At 43.1% G+C, this 18,408-nt stretch overlaps 1 protein-coding gene across 4 annotated transcripts in view; it reads left to right on the top strand.

Moving 5' to 3' along the window:
- svild (supervillin d) overlaps positions 1-18,408 on the top strand; it is a 112,914-nt gene that overhangs the window by 16,936 nt on the left and 77,570 nt on the right. For all 4 annotated transcript variants that reach the window (XM_020453836.2, XM_020453841.2, XM_020453837.2 and 1 more), the window contains exon 2: positions 14,994-15,536. In XM_020453836.2, coding sequence (XP_020309425.1) covers positions 15,172-15,536 — 365 coding nt within the window. In that variant the 5' untranslated portion in view covers positions 14,994-15,171. The remainder of the gene's footprint in view (positions 1-14,993; positions 15,537-18,408) is intronic.

The raw sequence follows: 18,408 nt of genomic DNA on the forward strand, positions 1-18,408 counted from the left end.
ATTTCTCTCACTCATTTTATTCTCCTCTCCGTGGGTGCTTGCACTTGATGGCAAATCGCTTTGACTTGCCACGAGTGAGAGACTTTTATAACGGAGACTACTGGCCTTGCCTGTTTGCTTGCTGTCTTCAGCAGCTGAACACTGGCACCTGGTTTTCTCACTGTGGACAAAAGTTTCCACCCTCCTCCCTCAGGAAGAATGTGAATGTCAGGAGCTGGCAATTTGTTTAACTGGCTCTTCCCAGGGTGCAAAAGGGAAGGAAGCTGATGCTTGAATGTCTCTATGGGGTCGTTCCACTTCAAAAAAGCACATGAAAGACATTTTCGACACCCACCATCTCCGATTGTTAGAAGATGACGTAGATAGAAGTTACGTAGTTCAGAATACATAAGACCAAGCACACACAAAATACCCATTTTGGATTTATTTTGAAAGTCATCTTTCATTGACAAGTTATAAGTGAGTTATTGATGCCCAGACCTGGAAACGCATCAGATGGCTTCCACAACATGCGAACGACATCAGAAAAATGGAATTGATAGACCTAACAACTAGAAATGAGCAGATGTTTTAGTAAGTTATCAGGGACATTTCCAAGTGTCACTAAACCTCTCCAAATTGGCATGTCTGTAAATTTGATAATTCCAGTACTATTACATATTTGCAATCCCTAAATGGAATTTGTTCAGTATGAAAACAATTTTTATCAGTCTCACTCAAACATGGGTGTTATGGAGTATCCAGGGTACATTTTAAGTGTAATTTCAACCTCTCCAAAGTTTCCCGAACGTGGTCATTGTTTTGCACAGTGGATGTGCCTAAAAATGATTGTGAACTATAAAACTAAATTTCTTGTGGTGGTGTCGGGACATACAGGGGATATCCAAGTGTTTTCTCAACTTCTTCTTCAAAGTGCTTGGAACGTTTAGCCAAGGCATATCCAATCTATTCGTCCCACATGCAAATTAACTGTTTACAAAAACATTATTAAAGCAACAGATATACATACAGAATTATAAAAATGTATCATGCACCAACTTGTTTACACACTAATTTTTGTTTACACAAAAAATAGAAATTAACAGAACTATTTACCAATGGTGTTCACTTTACATCTCAGGTGCAGATGATTAGATTATCACGACATGCACAAGCTACAGTGAAGTGCAGTCTTTTGAAGCAGTCCCTCTCTGCCAGGAAACGGAAAAGCGAACTGGCATTTCGGACAAAAGATCTGGCATTTAACTCCCCCACCCTCAACCTGTGTTTTGTGCAATGCTTGCAGTTGTTCCTTTTGGCATGTGTGTTGGATAGTGGCACTCACCTTGAATGTGGAGGGGGGGGGGGGGGGTTGTAGTGGTTGCAAGGTTGCTTTGAGCCCCCAATTCAATCATTTCCAAAAACCAGCTGCTCTCGGAAGGCCAACCTTATTGCTTTGGCCATCTGCTTGTGGAGAATGAAAACATTTACTGTAGCATTGTCCACAAACTTCCTGGTCTTGTGGAGGCTATTACCAGGTCGACACCCCCCATGCTGGCATTGTAGTCCTTCACAGGAATGGTGACATTCTTCCTTTTTCACCCTCCTTGAGACATGTTTGTTGAATGCCTTATGCTGTATGGTGAGCATGGTTACTTCCCTAGTGTCCTTCCATTTCACAAAAAGCAGCTTGTTAGTCCTGATCCAATGTATGGTCCCCCTCTCCGTTGTCTTTGTCATGACCTTTACCTTGGTCTTGGGGAAACAGATTTTCTTAGGACAAATGGTGCCACAAGCCCCTATTTTCTTTTTCAAGATGTCTATCAAAAGTGGATGTAGAACCATCCGATGGGATGATTGACATAGCAGTTGGGGGTGAAGACCTTGACCGGCGGGGGCACTTGCTGGGGAGGAGTGGCTCCCGAATGTCGTCATCCAAATCAAATCAAATCAAATCAAATTTATTTATATAGCCCTTCGTACATCAGCTGATATCTCAAAGTGCTGTACAGAAACCCAGCCTAAAACCCCAAACAGCAAGCAATGCAGGTGGAGAAGCACGGTGGCTAGGAAAAACTCCCTAGAAAGGCCAATACCTAGGAAGAAACCTAGAGAGGAACCAGGCTATGTGGGGTGGCCAGTCCTCTTCTGGCTGTGCCGGGTGGAGATTATAACAGAACATGGTCAAGATGTTCAATGTTCATAAATGACCAGCATGGTCGAATAATAATAAGGCAGAACAGTTGAAACTAGAGCAGCAGCACAGTCAGGTGGAAGTTGAAACTGGAGCAGCAGCATGGCCAGGTAGACTGGGGACAGCAAGGAGTCATCATGTCAGGTAGTCCTGGGGCATGGTCCTAGGGCTCAGGTCAGTTGAAACTGGAACAGCAGCATGGCCAGGTGGACTGGGGACAGCAAGGAGTCATCATGTCAGGTAGTCCTGGGGCATATCCTCTGTAAGACACACGGAATTACAGTTGACTAAATTTACAAAACGACATTACTGTAAAGTAAAAATACCAAGTCTAAACCCTATCTGTACAGTGACTCACATAGGTGTGAAGCACACACTCTCAATCAAAACAGTAACACAATAGAGTAAACAATGGCCATGAGAGTTTAGTGGCCTCTCCAAAGTTACTAGGATAAAACTTAGAACAGCAAACCGTGAACTAATATGAAACATAGAAAATAATTACTTTGAAATTACTTGTTACATAGGCCTATGTAAACTAAATCCAAAGCACAAAAAGCAGACAAATTGTTAAACACGAAATACATACAGTAAATTCATGAAAATAATTTACTTACAGGTCTAAAAGTGGTTCCAATCCTTCTAGAAAGCAATCTTCGTCGGCCGAGACGACACACTCATTGTCCAAATTACTCCCCTCATCCGAGTCCGACCAGTATTTTATTCAAAGGTTCTATGTTGGTATATTTATTCATAGCTGCTGCCTTTTTAGCTTCCTGTTTTGATATTCTTAGTTTAACTTTTTCTCCCCAATAAGAAGCCATCTTTTATGACAAAGCGATGAAATTTGTTTACGATGTAATGTAGCCTGCTCTGTGCATCTCGTCTCTGAGCCAGGTAGCAATAGTTTGCATTACACATTAAAGGTTCTAGGCGTTGTTTTGTCCCACCCAGATCAACTGTTTATCCCTGGAAAGGTTATCTCATTGGCTACAAAACTGTCAAGGTGACATAGTAGCCAATCCCCTGTGTAATGGATGCCTAAAGCGCGTAAAGCATGAGGATGTAAGGGAAATAAATAGGCCATAGTAGCGAAGTAATTACAATTTAGCAAATTAACACTGGAGTGATAGAGGTGCAGAGGAGGATGTGTAAGTAGAAATACTGGTGTGCAGAAGAAGTAAATAAAAACAATATGGGGATGAGGTAGGTAGATTGAATGGGCTATTTACAGATGGGCTATGTACAGCTGCAGCGATCGGTTAGCTGCTCTGATAGCTGATGTTTAAAGTTAGTGAGGGAAATATAAGTCTTGATTTTTGCAATTCATTCCAGTCATAGCAGAGAACTGGAAGGAAAGGCAGCCAAAGGAGGTGTTGGCTTTGAGGATAACCAGTGAGATATACCTGCTGGAGTGCGTGCTACAGGTGAGTGTTGTTATCGTGAGCTGAGATAAGGCAGAGCTTTACCTAGCAAAGACTTATAGATGACCTGGAGCCAGTGGGTCTGTCGACTAATATGTAGCGAGGGCCAGCCGACAAGAGCATACAGGTCGCAGTGGTGGGTGGTATATGGGGCTTTGGTGACAAAACGGTGGATGGCACTGTGATAGACTGCAATCAAATTTTCTGAGTAGAGTGTTGGAGGCTATTTTGTAAATGACAGTGCCGAAGTCGAGGATCTGTAGGATAGTCAGTTTTACAAGGGTATGTTTGGCGGCATGAGTGAAGGAGGCTTTGTTGCGAAATAGGAAGCTGATTCTAGATTTGATTTTGGATTGGAGATGTTTAATATGAGTCTGGAAGGAGAGTTTCCAGTCTAACCAGACACCTAGTTATTTGTAGTTGTCCACATATTCTAAGTCAGAACTGTCCAGAGTAGTGATGCTAGTCGGGCGGGCGGGTGCGGGCAGCGAACGGTTGAAAATCATGCATTTAGTTTTACTAGCGTTTAAGAGGCCACGGAAGACGTGTTGTATGGCATTGAAGCTCATTTAGAGGTTTAACAGTTTCCAAAGAAGGGCCAGATGTATACAGAATGGTGACGTCTGCATAGAGGTGGATCAGGGAATCACCCGCCACAAGAGCTACATCGTTGATATGTATTGAGAAAAGAGTAGGCCTGAGAATTGAACCCTGTGGTACCCCCATAGAGACTGCCAGAGGTCCGGACAACAGGCCCTCCGATTTGACACACTGAACTCTTTCTGAGATGTAGTTGGTGAACCAGGCGAGGCAGTCATTTGAGAAACCAAGGCTGTTGAGTCTGCCGATAAGAATACAGTGATTGACAGAGTCAAAAGCCTTGGCCAGGTCGACGAAGACTCAGTGGGTATTCAATGTTGCCATTTAAATGACACATCATCAAATAACATTGGCAATAGGCTAGATGTGTTCCTACCAACGTAAGGATTCATGTAATCCCCCAGCCCTCCCATGTAGCTATAGCTCAAATACAGACCAAATCGAAGCTTACCTTGTAAGATGTTTGCTGAAAACGTTGTGTAAAATAAACATTTTGACTCTCGGGGCTGGTGATCAATAATGGTAGGTCACAGGCAGACAATTAAGACATTCTCATGATCTGTGGAGTCCCGTCTTTCGGTGTGTTTCGACATATTCCCTGTTTATTTCGTTAATGGTTCACAACGCTAACCTTAATGTATGGAGCAGCCATCTTGAAATGAGGTCATCAGCTCGGCCTGCCCTTATACATTAGTATGCCCATATGGTAGTAAGTCACACCAAAGATTTTAAGTCACAGATCAATATCCAAGATACTCAGCTTCCCGCAAACACCCTGCTTTTGCAGATAGGGCTACCGTTCTCATACCAGACTGAATTGAATAAGAAAAATCGAATAAGGTCCCCAAATATGATTGCACCCAATTTGACCTTGCCTAATTTATAGGATTCAGATCATATATTCAAGAAATATAGTATACAACATTCGTTTTGGACCAAATGTCTTCCTACCAATGAGTAAGACATGAGTAATCCAATAACATGGCCAAAAGCCACCCACATACTCCCCACACCCTATGCCAATCCCACCCCAACAACCAGTATACAGTATCAGTTCTCTGTCTGACAAGTAGTAGGAATATGCAGTTTGGAGTATTGCTTCTTCATACTATGCAGTCTTCCCCGGTTCAGAGAAATTTGTCATTGAAGCCACACATTATTTACCATACATTTAGTCCGAAAGTACCAGATGCCGCAGTTACTGCTGCTCTCTCCTACATCAAATTACATTTCAACAAAATGTTTCAGGAATGCCAATCTTATGTTTCTAACCACTGAAATGATTGTGGGTGGTGGGTGTCATGGCTTGGCCTGCTGAAATTACATGGAATGAATATGGCTCAAGACATGATTGGACACTATTAGGCTATAACTACTAAGCTTAGGAGCTCTTCCTCAGTTTTATAACTGCAAAGCATTTTCACTCAACAGATATTCCAGACTTTCCAAAGCATTGGGCTTTGCATCTGTTTTAAACAAAAGTGTTTACTTACATGTTAGTGCATTTGCTTCACTTTAAACCAATTAATTGTCAATTGAGTGTTTTTGTTATGAACTGCACTTGGTCATAAGCCTAACATGGTAATTGAGTGTCTTGTTAAAAAGGTGTTACCAGACACTTAAAGTGAATCAGCATTTAGGGCCAGTGTTCATAACATTGGTGCTGCTATTCCTGTCATTTAGAGACTGATGTCTTGCAGTAGCTGTGGTTTCTGTGGTAGATTTTAAAGGGGTAGTGCAACTAACTGATAATCATTTGATAGATTAACTGACAAGAGCTTGTGTACAACCAGAATTGTGCCTTTTTGAAGAGATATCCCAGTTTTGACATTCCTTTGAACTAATTTCAAGAGTGTGACTATCACATGCATACTGTCAGAAATGCATGCAGCCAAAGCAGTTTTTCCCTTGCTCCCAAATTGATCCAAGGGTGGTGGCTGCATTCCTGCCCCATGTTCTTGTGTGGACATGCGAGTTCCTAAAGAATCTGAAGACTGATGGACTACAGGTCAGTGGTTTGGCCCCAGAGGCAGCTTTTATGCCTGGGCCTTGTCCCAGACTATAAAGAATGAACACATGAACTTGTTCATAAATGCAGCTAACCTCCAAGGTCCCATGTGTGGTATGTTTTTCCAAAGATGGCCCGTTCTTCACACATTTAGATATTGACACCAGTGAGCTGTGAGGTGGACTAGGAAATGGGATCCTGTCGTGTTGTGACCCCCCTCCCTTCTACAGTTCTTGTTGTATGAAATGGTGCTGTTGCATGAGTAGCTGGTGAGAAATTTCTTACAACACTCAGCTGTTGTAATCCGTAAACCAGCTGTGATTATCATGAATAGCATAGTTGCTAAATCATCGCCGCTACTAAATCATAGCTGCCCCCCCCCCCCCCCCCATGAGGTCCCTATTTTGTTAAAATGTTTGAGTCACTGAGATGGCATAAGAATAAGGCATAAGCCATAGCAAAATGTGTAGAATTGCAGGAAACCAGCTTTAAAACAATCAAATGTCTCCAGCAAAGAGGATAGCCTCTAAAACCGCACCATTGGCCAAACCCCCCCCCTCTTAACTTTGCACACTGCTATGGTCCTTAAAAAGTACCCAATTGTCGTACTACTAAAAGTAAAGATACGTTAATATAAATGACATAAGTAAAAGTGAGTCACTCAGTAAAATCCTACTTGTGTAAAAGTCTAAAAGTATTTGGTTTGAAATGTACATTCGTATCAAAAGTAAATGTTATTGATAAAATATAGTATCAAAAGTATCAAAAGTATAATTCATTTCAAATTCCTTATAATAAGCAAAGCAGACATCACCATTTTCTTGTTTTTTAAATTTATTTACGGATAGCTAGTGGCATGCTCCAACATTCAGACATAATTTCCAAACGAAGCATGTGTTTGGTGAGTGCCAGATCAGAGGCAGTTGGGATGACCAGGGATGTTTTATTGATAAGTGTGTGAATTATTTTACTGTCCTGCTAGTATTCAAAATGTATCGAGTACTTTTGGGTGTCAGGGAAATGTATGGAGTAAAAAGTACTGAAACATATTTTTTTAAGGAATGTGGTAAAGTAAAAGTTGTCAAAAATATAAAGTACAGGTATCCAAAAAAACGACTTAAGTAAAAATACTTGAAAGTATTACATAAGTACTTTACACCACTGATTGACTGCACTTTATTTGAACCTCATGTACGTTCAAGTTTTGATCACACAGACTGGAATATGTTCAGATCAGCCTCAGAGGACAATATTGACCTATATGCTGACTCGGTGAGTGCGTTGTATAAATAAATGCATTGTAGACGTTAAATGCACTGTGACCATTTAAAACCTACCCTAATCAGAAACCGTGGATGGATGGTGGTATTTTGCGTAAAACTGAAAGCGCGATCCACCGCATTTAACCATAGAAAGAGGTTTGGATATATGGCTGTATATAAACAGTGTAATTATTCACTCCGCAAGGCAATCAAACAAGCGAAATGCCGGTACAGGGACAAGGTGGAGTCGCAATTCATCGGCTCATACATGAGACGTATGTGGCAGGGTCTACAGGAAATCACGGACTACAAAAGTAGAACATTTAAACTTGTTAACCCTCGCAAAGCTGCTGGCCCAGACTGCATCCCTAGCCGCGTCCTCAGAGCATGTACAGCTCGCTGGTGTGTTTACAGACATATTTAATCACTCCCTATCACTCCTAGTCTGTTGTCCCCACATGCTTCTAGATGGCTACCATTGTTCCTGTATCCAAGAAGGCAAAAGATAACTGAACTAAATGACTACCTCTGTCATCATAAAGTGCTTTGAGAGGCTAGTCAAGGATCATATCACTGCCACCCTAGACCCACTTCAGTTTTCATTCCGCCCCAACAGGTCCACAGATGAAGCAATCGCCATCACACTGCACACTGCCCTAACCCATCTGGACAAAAATAATACCTATTTAAGAATGCTGTTCATTGACAACAGCTCAGCATTCAACACCATAGTACCCATCAAGCTGGAGGCCCTGGGTTTCAACCCCTCCCTATGCAACTGGGTCCTTGACTTTCTGATGGGCTGCCCCCAGGTGGTGAAGGTCAGAAACAACTTCTCTACTTTGCTGATCCTACACACTGGGGCCCCACAAGGGTGTGTGCTCAGCCCTCTACTGTACTCCCTGCCCCCCCCCCCCCCCCGACTGGGTGGCCATGCACGCTTCCAACTCAATCATCAAGTTTGCAGATGACACAACAGTAGTGGGTTTGATTACCAACAACAACAACAAGACAGCCTACAGGGAGGAGGTGAGGGCTCTCGGAGTGTGGTGTCAGGAAAACAACCTCTCACTCATCGTCAACAAAACAATGGAGATGATCGTGGACTTCAGGAAACAGCAGAGGGAGCACCCCCCCCCCCCCCCATCCACATTGAAGGGACAGCAGTGGAGAAGGTGGGAGGTTTTAAGTTCCTCGGCGTACACATCACAGAAAAACTGAAATGGTACACCCACACAGACAGTGTGGTGAAGGTGTGCAACAGCACCTCTTCAACCGCACGGCTCTCCAAAGGGTGTTGCGGTCTGCACAACGCATCACTGAGGGCAAACTACCTGCCCTCCATGACACCTACAGCCCCCGATGTCACAGGAAGGCCAAAAAGATCATCAAGGACAACAACCAGCCGAGCCACTGCCTGTTCAACCCGCTATCATCCAGAAGGCGAGGTCAGTACAGGTGCATCAAAGCTGGGACCGAGAAATTAAAAAACAGCTTCTATCTCAAGGTCATCGGACTGTTAAATAGCCATCACTAACTCAGTGAGGCTGCTGCCTACACTGAGACCCAATCGCTGGACACTTTAATAAATGGATCACTAGTCACTTTAAACAATGCCACTTTAATAATGTTTACATATCTTACATTACTCATATCACATGTACATACTGTATTTTATACCATCTACTGCACCTTGCATATGCCGCTTGGCCATCACTCAGCCATATACTCATGTACATATTCTCATTCACCCCTTTAGATTTGTGTGTATTAGGTAGTTGTTGGGGAATTGTTAGATTACTTGTTAGATATTGCTGCACTGTTGGAACTAGAAGCACAAGCATTTCGCTACAATCGCATTAGCATCTGCTAACCATGTGTATGTGACCAAGAACTGTATTTTCAATTACTCTGATTTTAAAGCCTATTTAGAGCACAGGCTATTGAGTTCTCAACTCCATTTTGTTTCCCTATGTGAATCATCTGACCTGTTGGATTTGTTACAGGTCAAAAGGCTAAGGCGACCGTAGATTAACTTTAGGATGGGATGTCATCGTAAAAGATCATGGGGAAAGTGTCTTCCCTCAGAGTTAAGGGTCTTTAATCCACTGGGCTGTAGTAGTGTCTACCCCCATTTGGCATACGGGCTCCATAAGTGGATGGACTCTTTAAAAAAATAAATAATAATAATAATACATGTTTTATTGAATGTTTAAAGCGTACAATATACTTGCAGTGAAGCAACTCAACAACTACATCACATTACTCATCTAACAGACTCCCATACAGAGCGACACACAGAAGCAACCAGGATCAACACCCTGCTCAAGCGCATGTCGACAGATCTCCCACAAGGTCAAAAAGGTGGACTCTTATAACTGCTGAGATTTGCGAGTGATGGGGAAAGCTGCATGCTAGCTCGGGGAAAAGAAAAGAAAACATTATCATGATCATGGATTGAAGTTTCAATGTGAGGGGAAATCTGCCCTTTTGAACCCACTTAAAACCAGTGCCCCCTCATCACCCGACACCCCACAAGACCGAGGGTTTTGGAGAGTTGCCTAGCTAATGATGAATACAATGCTGCCATTTAATTGTGCTTTTATGAAAGAGGATATGACTCACTTGGCCATTGTTGAGACAGAGGTTTTTCTCAAGGCCCACAACCTCTCCCCTGGGGCAAGGACATGTCAGAGCTCACTCATGCTGTCAAACACTGGATGTGTACTTTGTTTACATGGCATGGTAGAGCCATATTTACACATCCAATCTGGACAAGCCTAAATGATGGTGTGATTGACTGGTGTTGTTTAGAATAAAAAATAAATAGAATACTATCTTCTTTTGCAATACATAGAAACGCCATGTTTTGGGGTTTTATCTCTTCGGACACATTGACTGTTGTCACTCAACAAAACCACAAAACAAAGATATGTGGTTTGCGCAGCTATTACTTCTACTTCATGGAAATAGATGAAGTCTGTTCTATTTTGAGTTTTTCTTCTTTAATCAGCCTAACATCTGTTATTTTACAGGGACATTACTAGTGTCTCTCAGACACTGGCTTATTGAGGGAGCTTCTCTGTGCCTTTTAGCTTTGCATGTTCCTACATGCTCTCCAGCCATGGTGCAACTTATTTTTTGAATTACCATAAGGTAAAGGGTAATTAAAATAAAAAAATGTTTTGCATGTCTTTGGGTGAGTTCACTGTTCCCTAATAGGGGTGATAATATCTTCAGTATGACTCACGACTTTGATTTTCTTCTCCTTGTTCGGTTGAAATAACAAAGTCGGCTTCCAAACAAAGCAGGCTCTTTGTTTTCGATCTGCACGATCAAGCTTTAGTGTGTTATTCAAAACTCCTTTTATAGGTAGTGAGAGTGTAATACAGAGTGGACTCTGGGATGACTTTGAATTACGTCAGCCTATGCAGAGGCCCGAAATCAACATTGAAACCTCAAGGGAAATGTTGCCTTCATTAGGAGATTTATAAGCCTATGTTTGGGATTGATATTGGATGAGTTAGAAGTCAATGGCGGCATGAGTTTTCGATACCCCAGAGACTATCTACTCAACTCCGGTCAGGGAGAATCCCAGGGAAGTGAGTTATGAAGCGAGATGAATTAGCAGGCTAACTGATTTTTATCTGGTGCTCAAACAAAGGAGACTCCGTAATACAGTGCTCTAACTGGCCCAGCACCAAGAAGAGCAGTGGTCACCAACCTTTTCTGAGTCAAGATCCCTTTTGCAGTCAAAAAGCAAGCGGAGATCTACCGCTCCGATTTAAAAAATAAATAAACACATAAATAAATCATGACTAACATTTTAACATTAACCTAATAAAAACAGTTCTGTAGGAATGAGGTTTGTGCAGCAGGACTAATACATGATCACAGCATATTGGCTATATGCCTGGCCTGGGCTGCCAATATTATTATTCTCAGGCAATAGTATATTTCCAAACTTGAGCTTTGATAACAAAATGGGTAAGTTGGTGTCGTGCTCGTGAGGCACAGCTGAGCATAAATTCAAATATACTTTATTTTTGCTCGATTGATGGAACCTGCATCTGATATTCATGGTGCTTTCAAGACAACTGTGAACTTTGAATTCAAGTTGTACCTCATCCACATCTGCCTCATGCACAAATTCACATGGTTCCTTTGACCAGATAAAGTGAAATATTCCTTGATATTTAAATGGACATGACGAGCTGCTAATAATGGTAATAAAAATACAGGGCTATCAATACACTTGGCTACTCATTAATTGCAGCTGCAGCGCCAGTTGAAGTAGGGAGAAGCGTGTTTTTATGTTTTGCAATAGTGTTGAATTAAAAACAGTGTTGACAGTCCTGAATAATAACTCACTCATAAACACTGCAGATATTTGCCGTATTCTTTGACCATCTCTCTCTGGTCATGGTTATACAATCTCGCGTAGGCTAGTTCCAAACTTTGCTGTGGCTGGGGTCGTGGAAGCTAATGGCACGGTGATTGGAGCTATGCACAGTAAGCGCACTCGATTTAGCCACAAATCTCCCGGTCTGCCAGGTAAGCAGAGTTTGTATTTTTGTATCGTAATCGACCGGTTAGCGACCGCTGAAGTAGAGCTTTCTTCATGATCAAGAAAATCCTATTTTGTTTCCGAATATTCCATCAAAAGTTGGAGCAAGTTTGTAAACTCATGAAGCCAAATAACCCCAGGTATTCCGCTTGTCCTTACATCATCACAGGCTAGAATGAAACATTGAGCAGGGAGGGGAAGGTGCACTGCTTCAAATTGATTTCGCTTTTATTATGCTACAGTGCCTTCATAAAGTATTCATACCCCTTGACTAATTTCACATTTTGTTACAGCATGAAATCAAAATGTATGCATTTTCCCCCACACATCTACACACAATACCTCATAATGACAGTGAGAACATGTTTTTAGAATTTTTTGCTAATTTGTTAAACATTTTAAATATAGAAATATGTCAAATTTTAAATGAGTATTCACACCAGAGTCAATACTTTGTTGAAGCGTCTTAGGCGATGGTTACAGCTTTGAGTCGTCTTGGGTGTGTATGGATCAGCTTTGCACATCTGGATTTAGGAATTTTCTCCCATTCTTCCTTGCAGAGTTTCTCAAGCTCTGTTAAGTTAGATGGGGAGCGGCAGTGAACAGCAAGTCTTTCCACAGATTTTCAATGGGATTCAAGTCTTAGATTTGGCTGGGCCACTCAAGGACTTTCATATTCTTGTTCTGAAACCATTCCAGCGTTGCTTTGGCTGTATATTTGGGGTCATTGTCCTGTTGGAACCTAAATCTTCACCCCGGTCGAAGGTCGTTTGCACTCTGAAGCAGGTTCTCGTCAAGGATTTGCCTGTATTTGGTTCCATTCATTGTTCCCTCTATCAATACTAGTCTCCTTGTTTCTGCTGCTGAAAAGCATCATCATAGCATCATGCTGCCACCACCATGCTTCACAGTAGGGATGGCGTTAGATGAGCTGTGCCTGGTTTTCTCCAGGTATAGTGCTTTGCATTTAGGCCAAAGAGTAACATTTTTTGCCTTATGCTCGGAGTCCTTCGCGTGCCTTTTTCCAAACTCCAGGTCTTCTGTCATGTGAAAACATGTTTTCACTTTTTCATTATGGGGTATTGTGTGTAGATTGGTGAGAGAATCTATAATTCATTCTGAATTCAGGCCGTAACACAACAATATGTGGAATAAGTAATGGGGTGTCAATACTTTTCTGAAGGCACTGTAGGTCACTGAATGGCTGGTTGTAGTGAATGTCTCTTTGTAGCTAGAACCTGGCAGCAAATCCTACACAAGGTCAGCTAATAGTTTAGTTTTCATCCAGCAGATTTTCACAGTACGGCTGATGTCTTCAAGCTGTTCCAGTGGAGGTATTGTGGTCCTCATTGTTCCAACAACAGTTTGATAGGTGGAGGAGGGTGAGGTCAAGGTGAAGTTGAAGGTGAAGACACACACATGCTTGCTCACACACACACACACAGATTTGTTGAGTAATATTTCCCAGTCTTATTTTTTAGTGAAGGGGGTGTGTGTAATTTCTTGGTCCACTATTTGGCTCTGCTGGTGGTTGGTGTATATTGGGAGATTTATGAACCCCTGTCACCATTACAGAAATGGTCCCCCCAAGACTGAGCTAATTTACTCTAGTAGTGCAAGGAATTGCCAGGGACCTCGCGGTATGATATTATCACGGTACCTAGGTGACGATACAATATGTATTGCGATTCTCATGATACTCATTATTCTATATATGTATTGTGATTCGATGTTCCAAATATGTTGCTGAACATGCTGCTGCAGAGGGACAAAAGAGCCATGAAAAAACAAGTTTTGATCAGTCTTGGAAATAAAAGTTCTGAGAACAAATAGACTCCCTATTTAAAACTAGAGTTTTGGTGCGGGTGCAAAAATGATATTGTGATATTGTCAATACGGTATATTGTCAAAAATAATATCCCAATATGTAACTATCGATTTTCCAATATTCTACTTCCATCCACTACCTTCTCCCTTCTGCAACCCCTCTCACTTTCTCTTCTCCTCTCTCATCCCAACTACTTTCTTCTGACTCCCCCTTCCCCTCTTGCACAACCCTACCCCCACACATTCTTCCCCCCTCTTTCTTCTCTCCTGTAGAGTCCTTGCCTCTCTACTCTCCCCCTCTCTCTATTACCCCCCCCCCCCCCCTCCTGACTAAGCGCTATTGAATGTGCAATCCCAGATGTGCTAAATTACCCCTTGCCCCTTTACTGTAGGGATCCCAGAGCGTTACGTTAACCCCCAGTCCCTGCCCCCACTTATATAAACATACCTCCACATACCCATGACTTTCTCTCCAGCTCCTGGGGTGTTTTTGTGCTTTGTGTATAGTGTTCTGGGCATGCCGATGGTTCACTTGGTTGTGTGGATTTTTACTGGTGTGAGTTTATTTGCGTCCGTAATTGTGGAACGTCTCTTAAGCCAAGTGGCTTTTGCTGTTTTTGTAAGCCTGTGCAGTGCTTGCCGTAGTAAACATGGAATGATTTGTAGCGTTGGATGCCATTCAAGTCCAGATTAAGCAAGGATATTTGCCTCCAGTTAACTGAATGTTGAGAAACTGTAGATTGAGAATTTCTGCTGGATGGCTGTTTTCCCACTCTTTTTCTGATTCTCTCTCCTCTCTCTCTCTCTCCCTTTTTCTCTATGTGAGGGGATTAAATGTCCTTGAGAGGTTATGTGAGAGTCTCGGTGCGGCAGTCTGCTGTGGGGCCTGTATTGTCTTTGAGCTGAGTTGGCTGACTTCACTCTCACCGGGGGTTCATTAGCTGGGGTTGAGCTAGGCAGGGTTGGGCTCTTGTTTATCCAGGCAGTTACATCCAGTTCCCATTGCACCCAGCAGAGACTGTATATATCTGAATGGCCCAATCCTGGTGATTTTGTTAAGTGTTTGGAAGTCTCACATAGCCTTTTCTCTTGTTGCAATACAAACATTGTCTTTCTTGATTTGTTTCAACAGTGAGATGATTTTAATGACGTGGTCCATCATCCTTCGAGGGGAGACCAACTGCAAAACCATCAACGTCTGATCAACTCTTGTGACTCCTCTTGTGACTCCTGGTGTCCAGTGGAGAGGAGGCTCCTCAAACCCCCAGATATTGAGTGAAGCGAGAGGACTTAAAAGGAGGCACAACAAAATGGATGCCGTAGACACCATCCAGAACTCTGCCTTGGAGACCAAGGCTGAGCGCATCGCCCGCTACAAAGCCGAGAGGAGGAGAGAGCTGGCGGAGCGTTACGGAAACACTGAGGAAGTCGGCTCTAAATACACCAGGAGGGAAAGGAAAGCTGGTGAGACTTCTGAGAAAGAGAAGACGGAGGACAGAAGCTCCAAGTCCGAGCAGACGTTATCTAGCCGGGCCTCCAGGAGTAGGATGGAAGACCGCGAAGAGTCTGTTGACAGCGAGTCCTCCCAGGAGACCGGGGGGGATGAGGAGGCCCAACTGGATACAGCTGCCCCCTCAAAGCCTGCTGCCACCAAGAGGCTTAACTCTAATCACAGGTGAGTCCAGTCAATTCCCCTTGTCCACTCCTGGCTCTTTTGCAGCCTCCACCCGCCTGGTTTCAATTGACAGTTGTTCTGCCAGAGGGTTGGACGTTGCTATAGGGGCCTTTGGGGCACCCTGTCTGGAGACTAATCTAAGGGGAAAGCTGCCAATGTCCGTGGTTCATCACCATACACCCCTCCTTATAAGAGATCAGGATAGGTTAGTCATGCTGCTATAATATCACTCCTTTTTGGAGGGAACCATTCTGGAATGTCCAGAAATTGACAAATTCAGTCAGTTGGGAAATAGCACATATGCCAAATGCTTTTGCTGAGACATGTTTTGCTGCATGTTATGATATCTTAGCTTCTTGTTATGGTTCAATTTACAGCTATTCATCGGAATGGGAGTGTTTTAGCCTTTTTGAGAATAAAAAACATGGAAATGCTGCATAGGGAGTGGAGATTTGGGAGCAAAACTCATTCGCTGCCAACATTGTCCTCGATGTCTGCACATGGATGAAGCAAAACATGTCCTTTCCTCCATTTAGGATCTTTTCCCTGTAATCATCCCAAATATTCTGCCTAGTGTGCATAAGCCTGTTGGCTCCTGACAAGCAGCTTGAGGGGATGAGTGTAGCAGAGGAGGGGGAGATGGACAGACTGAAAGAGGAGAGAATGAGTGAGAGTACGGGGTTGAATTTGAATGAGTTAGAACATGCACGTAGTTTGTGCCAAAGCTTCCAGCCCCCTCCTTATTGAACTAGATAAGTCTGACTGACTGCTCGTCAGATCTTATCGTCTCCTTACTACATGTTGATTAGGAAAGGCATGCACTCATTGTATTATGTTGCAATGCCCTCCCAGAAGACCTGTGGCATTTTACATGTTTCTTCACATGCAGTCAAAGTGTAGTTATGCAGAGATATTAAGCTTGAGGGTGTTGTCGCACTTGCGGGTCGCTTAAAAGTCTTAGCGCACATTCTGACCTAATCTCCAAGTCTCTTTGTGGCCCATGCTGTTGAATCAAATGAAATTTTATTTGTCACATGTGCCGAATACTATACAGTGAAATGCTTACTTTCAAGCCCTTAACCAAAAATGCAGTTTTAAGAAATCCCCCCCCCCCCCCCCCCCAAAAAAAATAGTAAGAGCTAAGAATAACATAATTAAAGAGCAGCAGTAAAATAACAATAGCGGGGTTATATACAGGGTGTACCGGTACAGAGTTCATGTGCGGGGGAAATATGTACATGTAGGTAGAGTTAGTGACTGCTTAGATAATAACAGAGAATAGCAGCAGCGTAGAAGAGGGGGTGCAATGCAAACAGTCTGGGTTGCCATTTGATTAGCTGTTCAGGAGTCTTATGGTTTGGGGGTAGAAGCTGTTGAGAAGCCTCTTGGACCTAGACTTGGCGCTCCAGTACTGCTTGCCGTGCGGTAGCAGATTACAGTCTATGACTAGAGTGGCTGGAGTCTGACAATTGTTAGGGCCTTCCTCTGACACTGCCTGGTGTCTTGGTGTGCTTGGACCATGTTAGTTTGTTGGTGATGTGGAACTTGAAGCTCTCAACCTGCTCCACTACAGCCCCGTCGACGAGAATAGGGGCGTGCTCGGTTCTCCTTTTCCTGTAGTCTACGATCATCTCCTTTGTCTTGATCACGTTGAAGGAGAGGTTGTTGTCCTTGCCCCACATGGTCAGGTCTCTGACCTCCTCCCTATAGGCTCTCTCATCGTTGTCGGTGATCATCGGCAAACTTGATGATGGTGTTTGAGTCATGCCTTGCCGTGCAGACATGTGTGAACAGGGAGTACAGGAGGGGACTGAGCATGCACTCCTGAGGGGCACCCGTGTTGAGGATCAGCGTGGCGGATGTGTTGTTACCTACCCTTACCACCTGGGGGCAGCCCGTCAGGAAGTCAAGTATCCTGTCGCTTAGTGATGAGCTTTGAGGGCACTATGGTGTTGAATGCTGAGCTGTATTCAATGAATAGCATTTTCACATAGGTGTTCCTTTTGTCCAGGTGTGAAAGGGGAGTGTGTAGTGCAATAGAGATTACATAATCTGTGGATCTGTTGGTGCGGTATGCAAATTGGGCAGCTGGGCAGCTCTCAGCTGTGCTTCCCTTTTTGTAGTCTGTAATAGTTTGCATTCCCTGACACATCAGATGAGTGTCGGAGCCAGTGTATTATGATTCGATCTTAGTCCTGTGTTGACGCTTTGCCTATTTGATGTTTCGTTTGAGGGCATAGCGGGATTTCTTATAAGCATCTGGGTTAGAGTCCCGCTCCTTGAAAGCAGCAGCTCTACCATTTAGCTCAGTGCTAATGTTGCCTGTAATCCATGGCTTTTGGTTGGGGTATGTACGTACAGTCACTTTGGGGACAACGTCCTCAATGCACTTGTTGTTAAAGCCAGTGACTGATGTGGTGTACTCCATGCCATTGGAAGAATTCCGGAACATATTCCAGTGCGACACCGTAACATTGTTGTTTTTGTTTGCGGGTGTTAAGTAAGGCAGGTATGTTGTTGTTGTTCAGGTATGCTCAGATGTTAGGGTCAGGCTGGTTTGCACACATTCACTGAACCCTCTGACTGTGGTTGTCTAAAAGTGGAATGGTTTAAAGGAAGCCATTAGTTATCTTATCTGTTCTGGAGTAGAAGGTGAAAGACGGACCATGCTTTATTTTTGTGTAGGTGGTAGGGCTGACCACATAATTGGTGGACCAATTATATATATTTTTTTGTCGAGCAGTGGCAATATAAACAGAAATGTATGCCATATGAGACTTATTCATATGAGTCTTATTCACGCTTGTCTGAGAGGACTAATCCGGAAGTTGTGATGGTACACTAGTATCACCAGTAGTACATTTAGCCTACC

Source organism: Oncorhynchus kisutch, linkage group LG20, assembly GCF_002021735.2.
Source record: "Oncorhynchus kisutch isolate 150728-3 linkage group LG20, Okis_V2, whole genome shotgun sequence".
Classification (NCBI taxonomy): domain Eukaryota; kingdom Metazoa; phylum Chordata; class Actinopteri; order Salmoniformes; family Salmonidae; genus Oncorhynchus; species Oncorhynchus kisutch.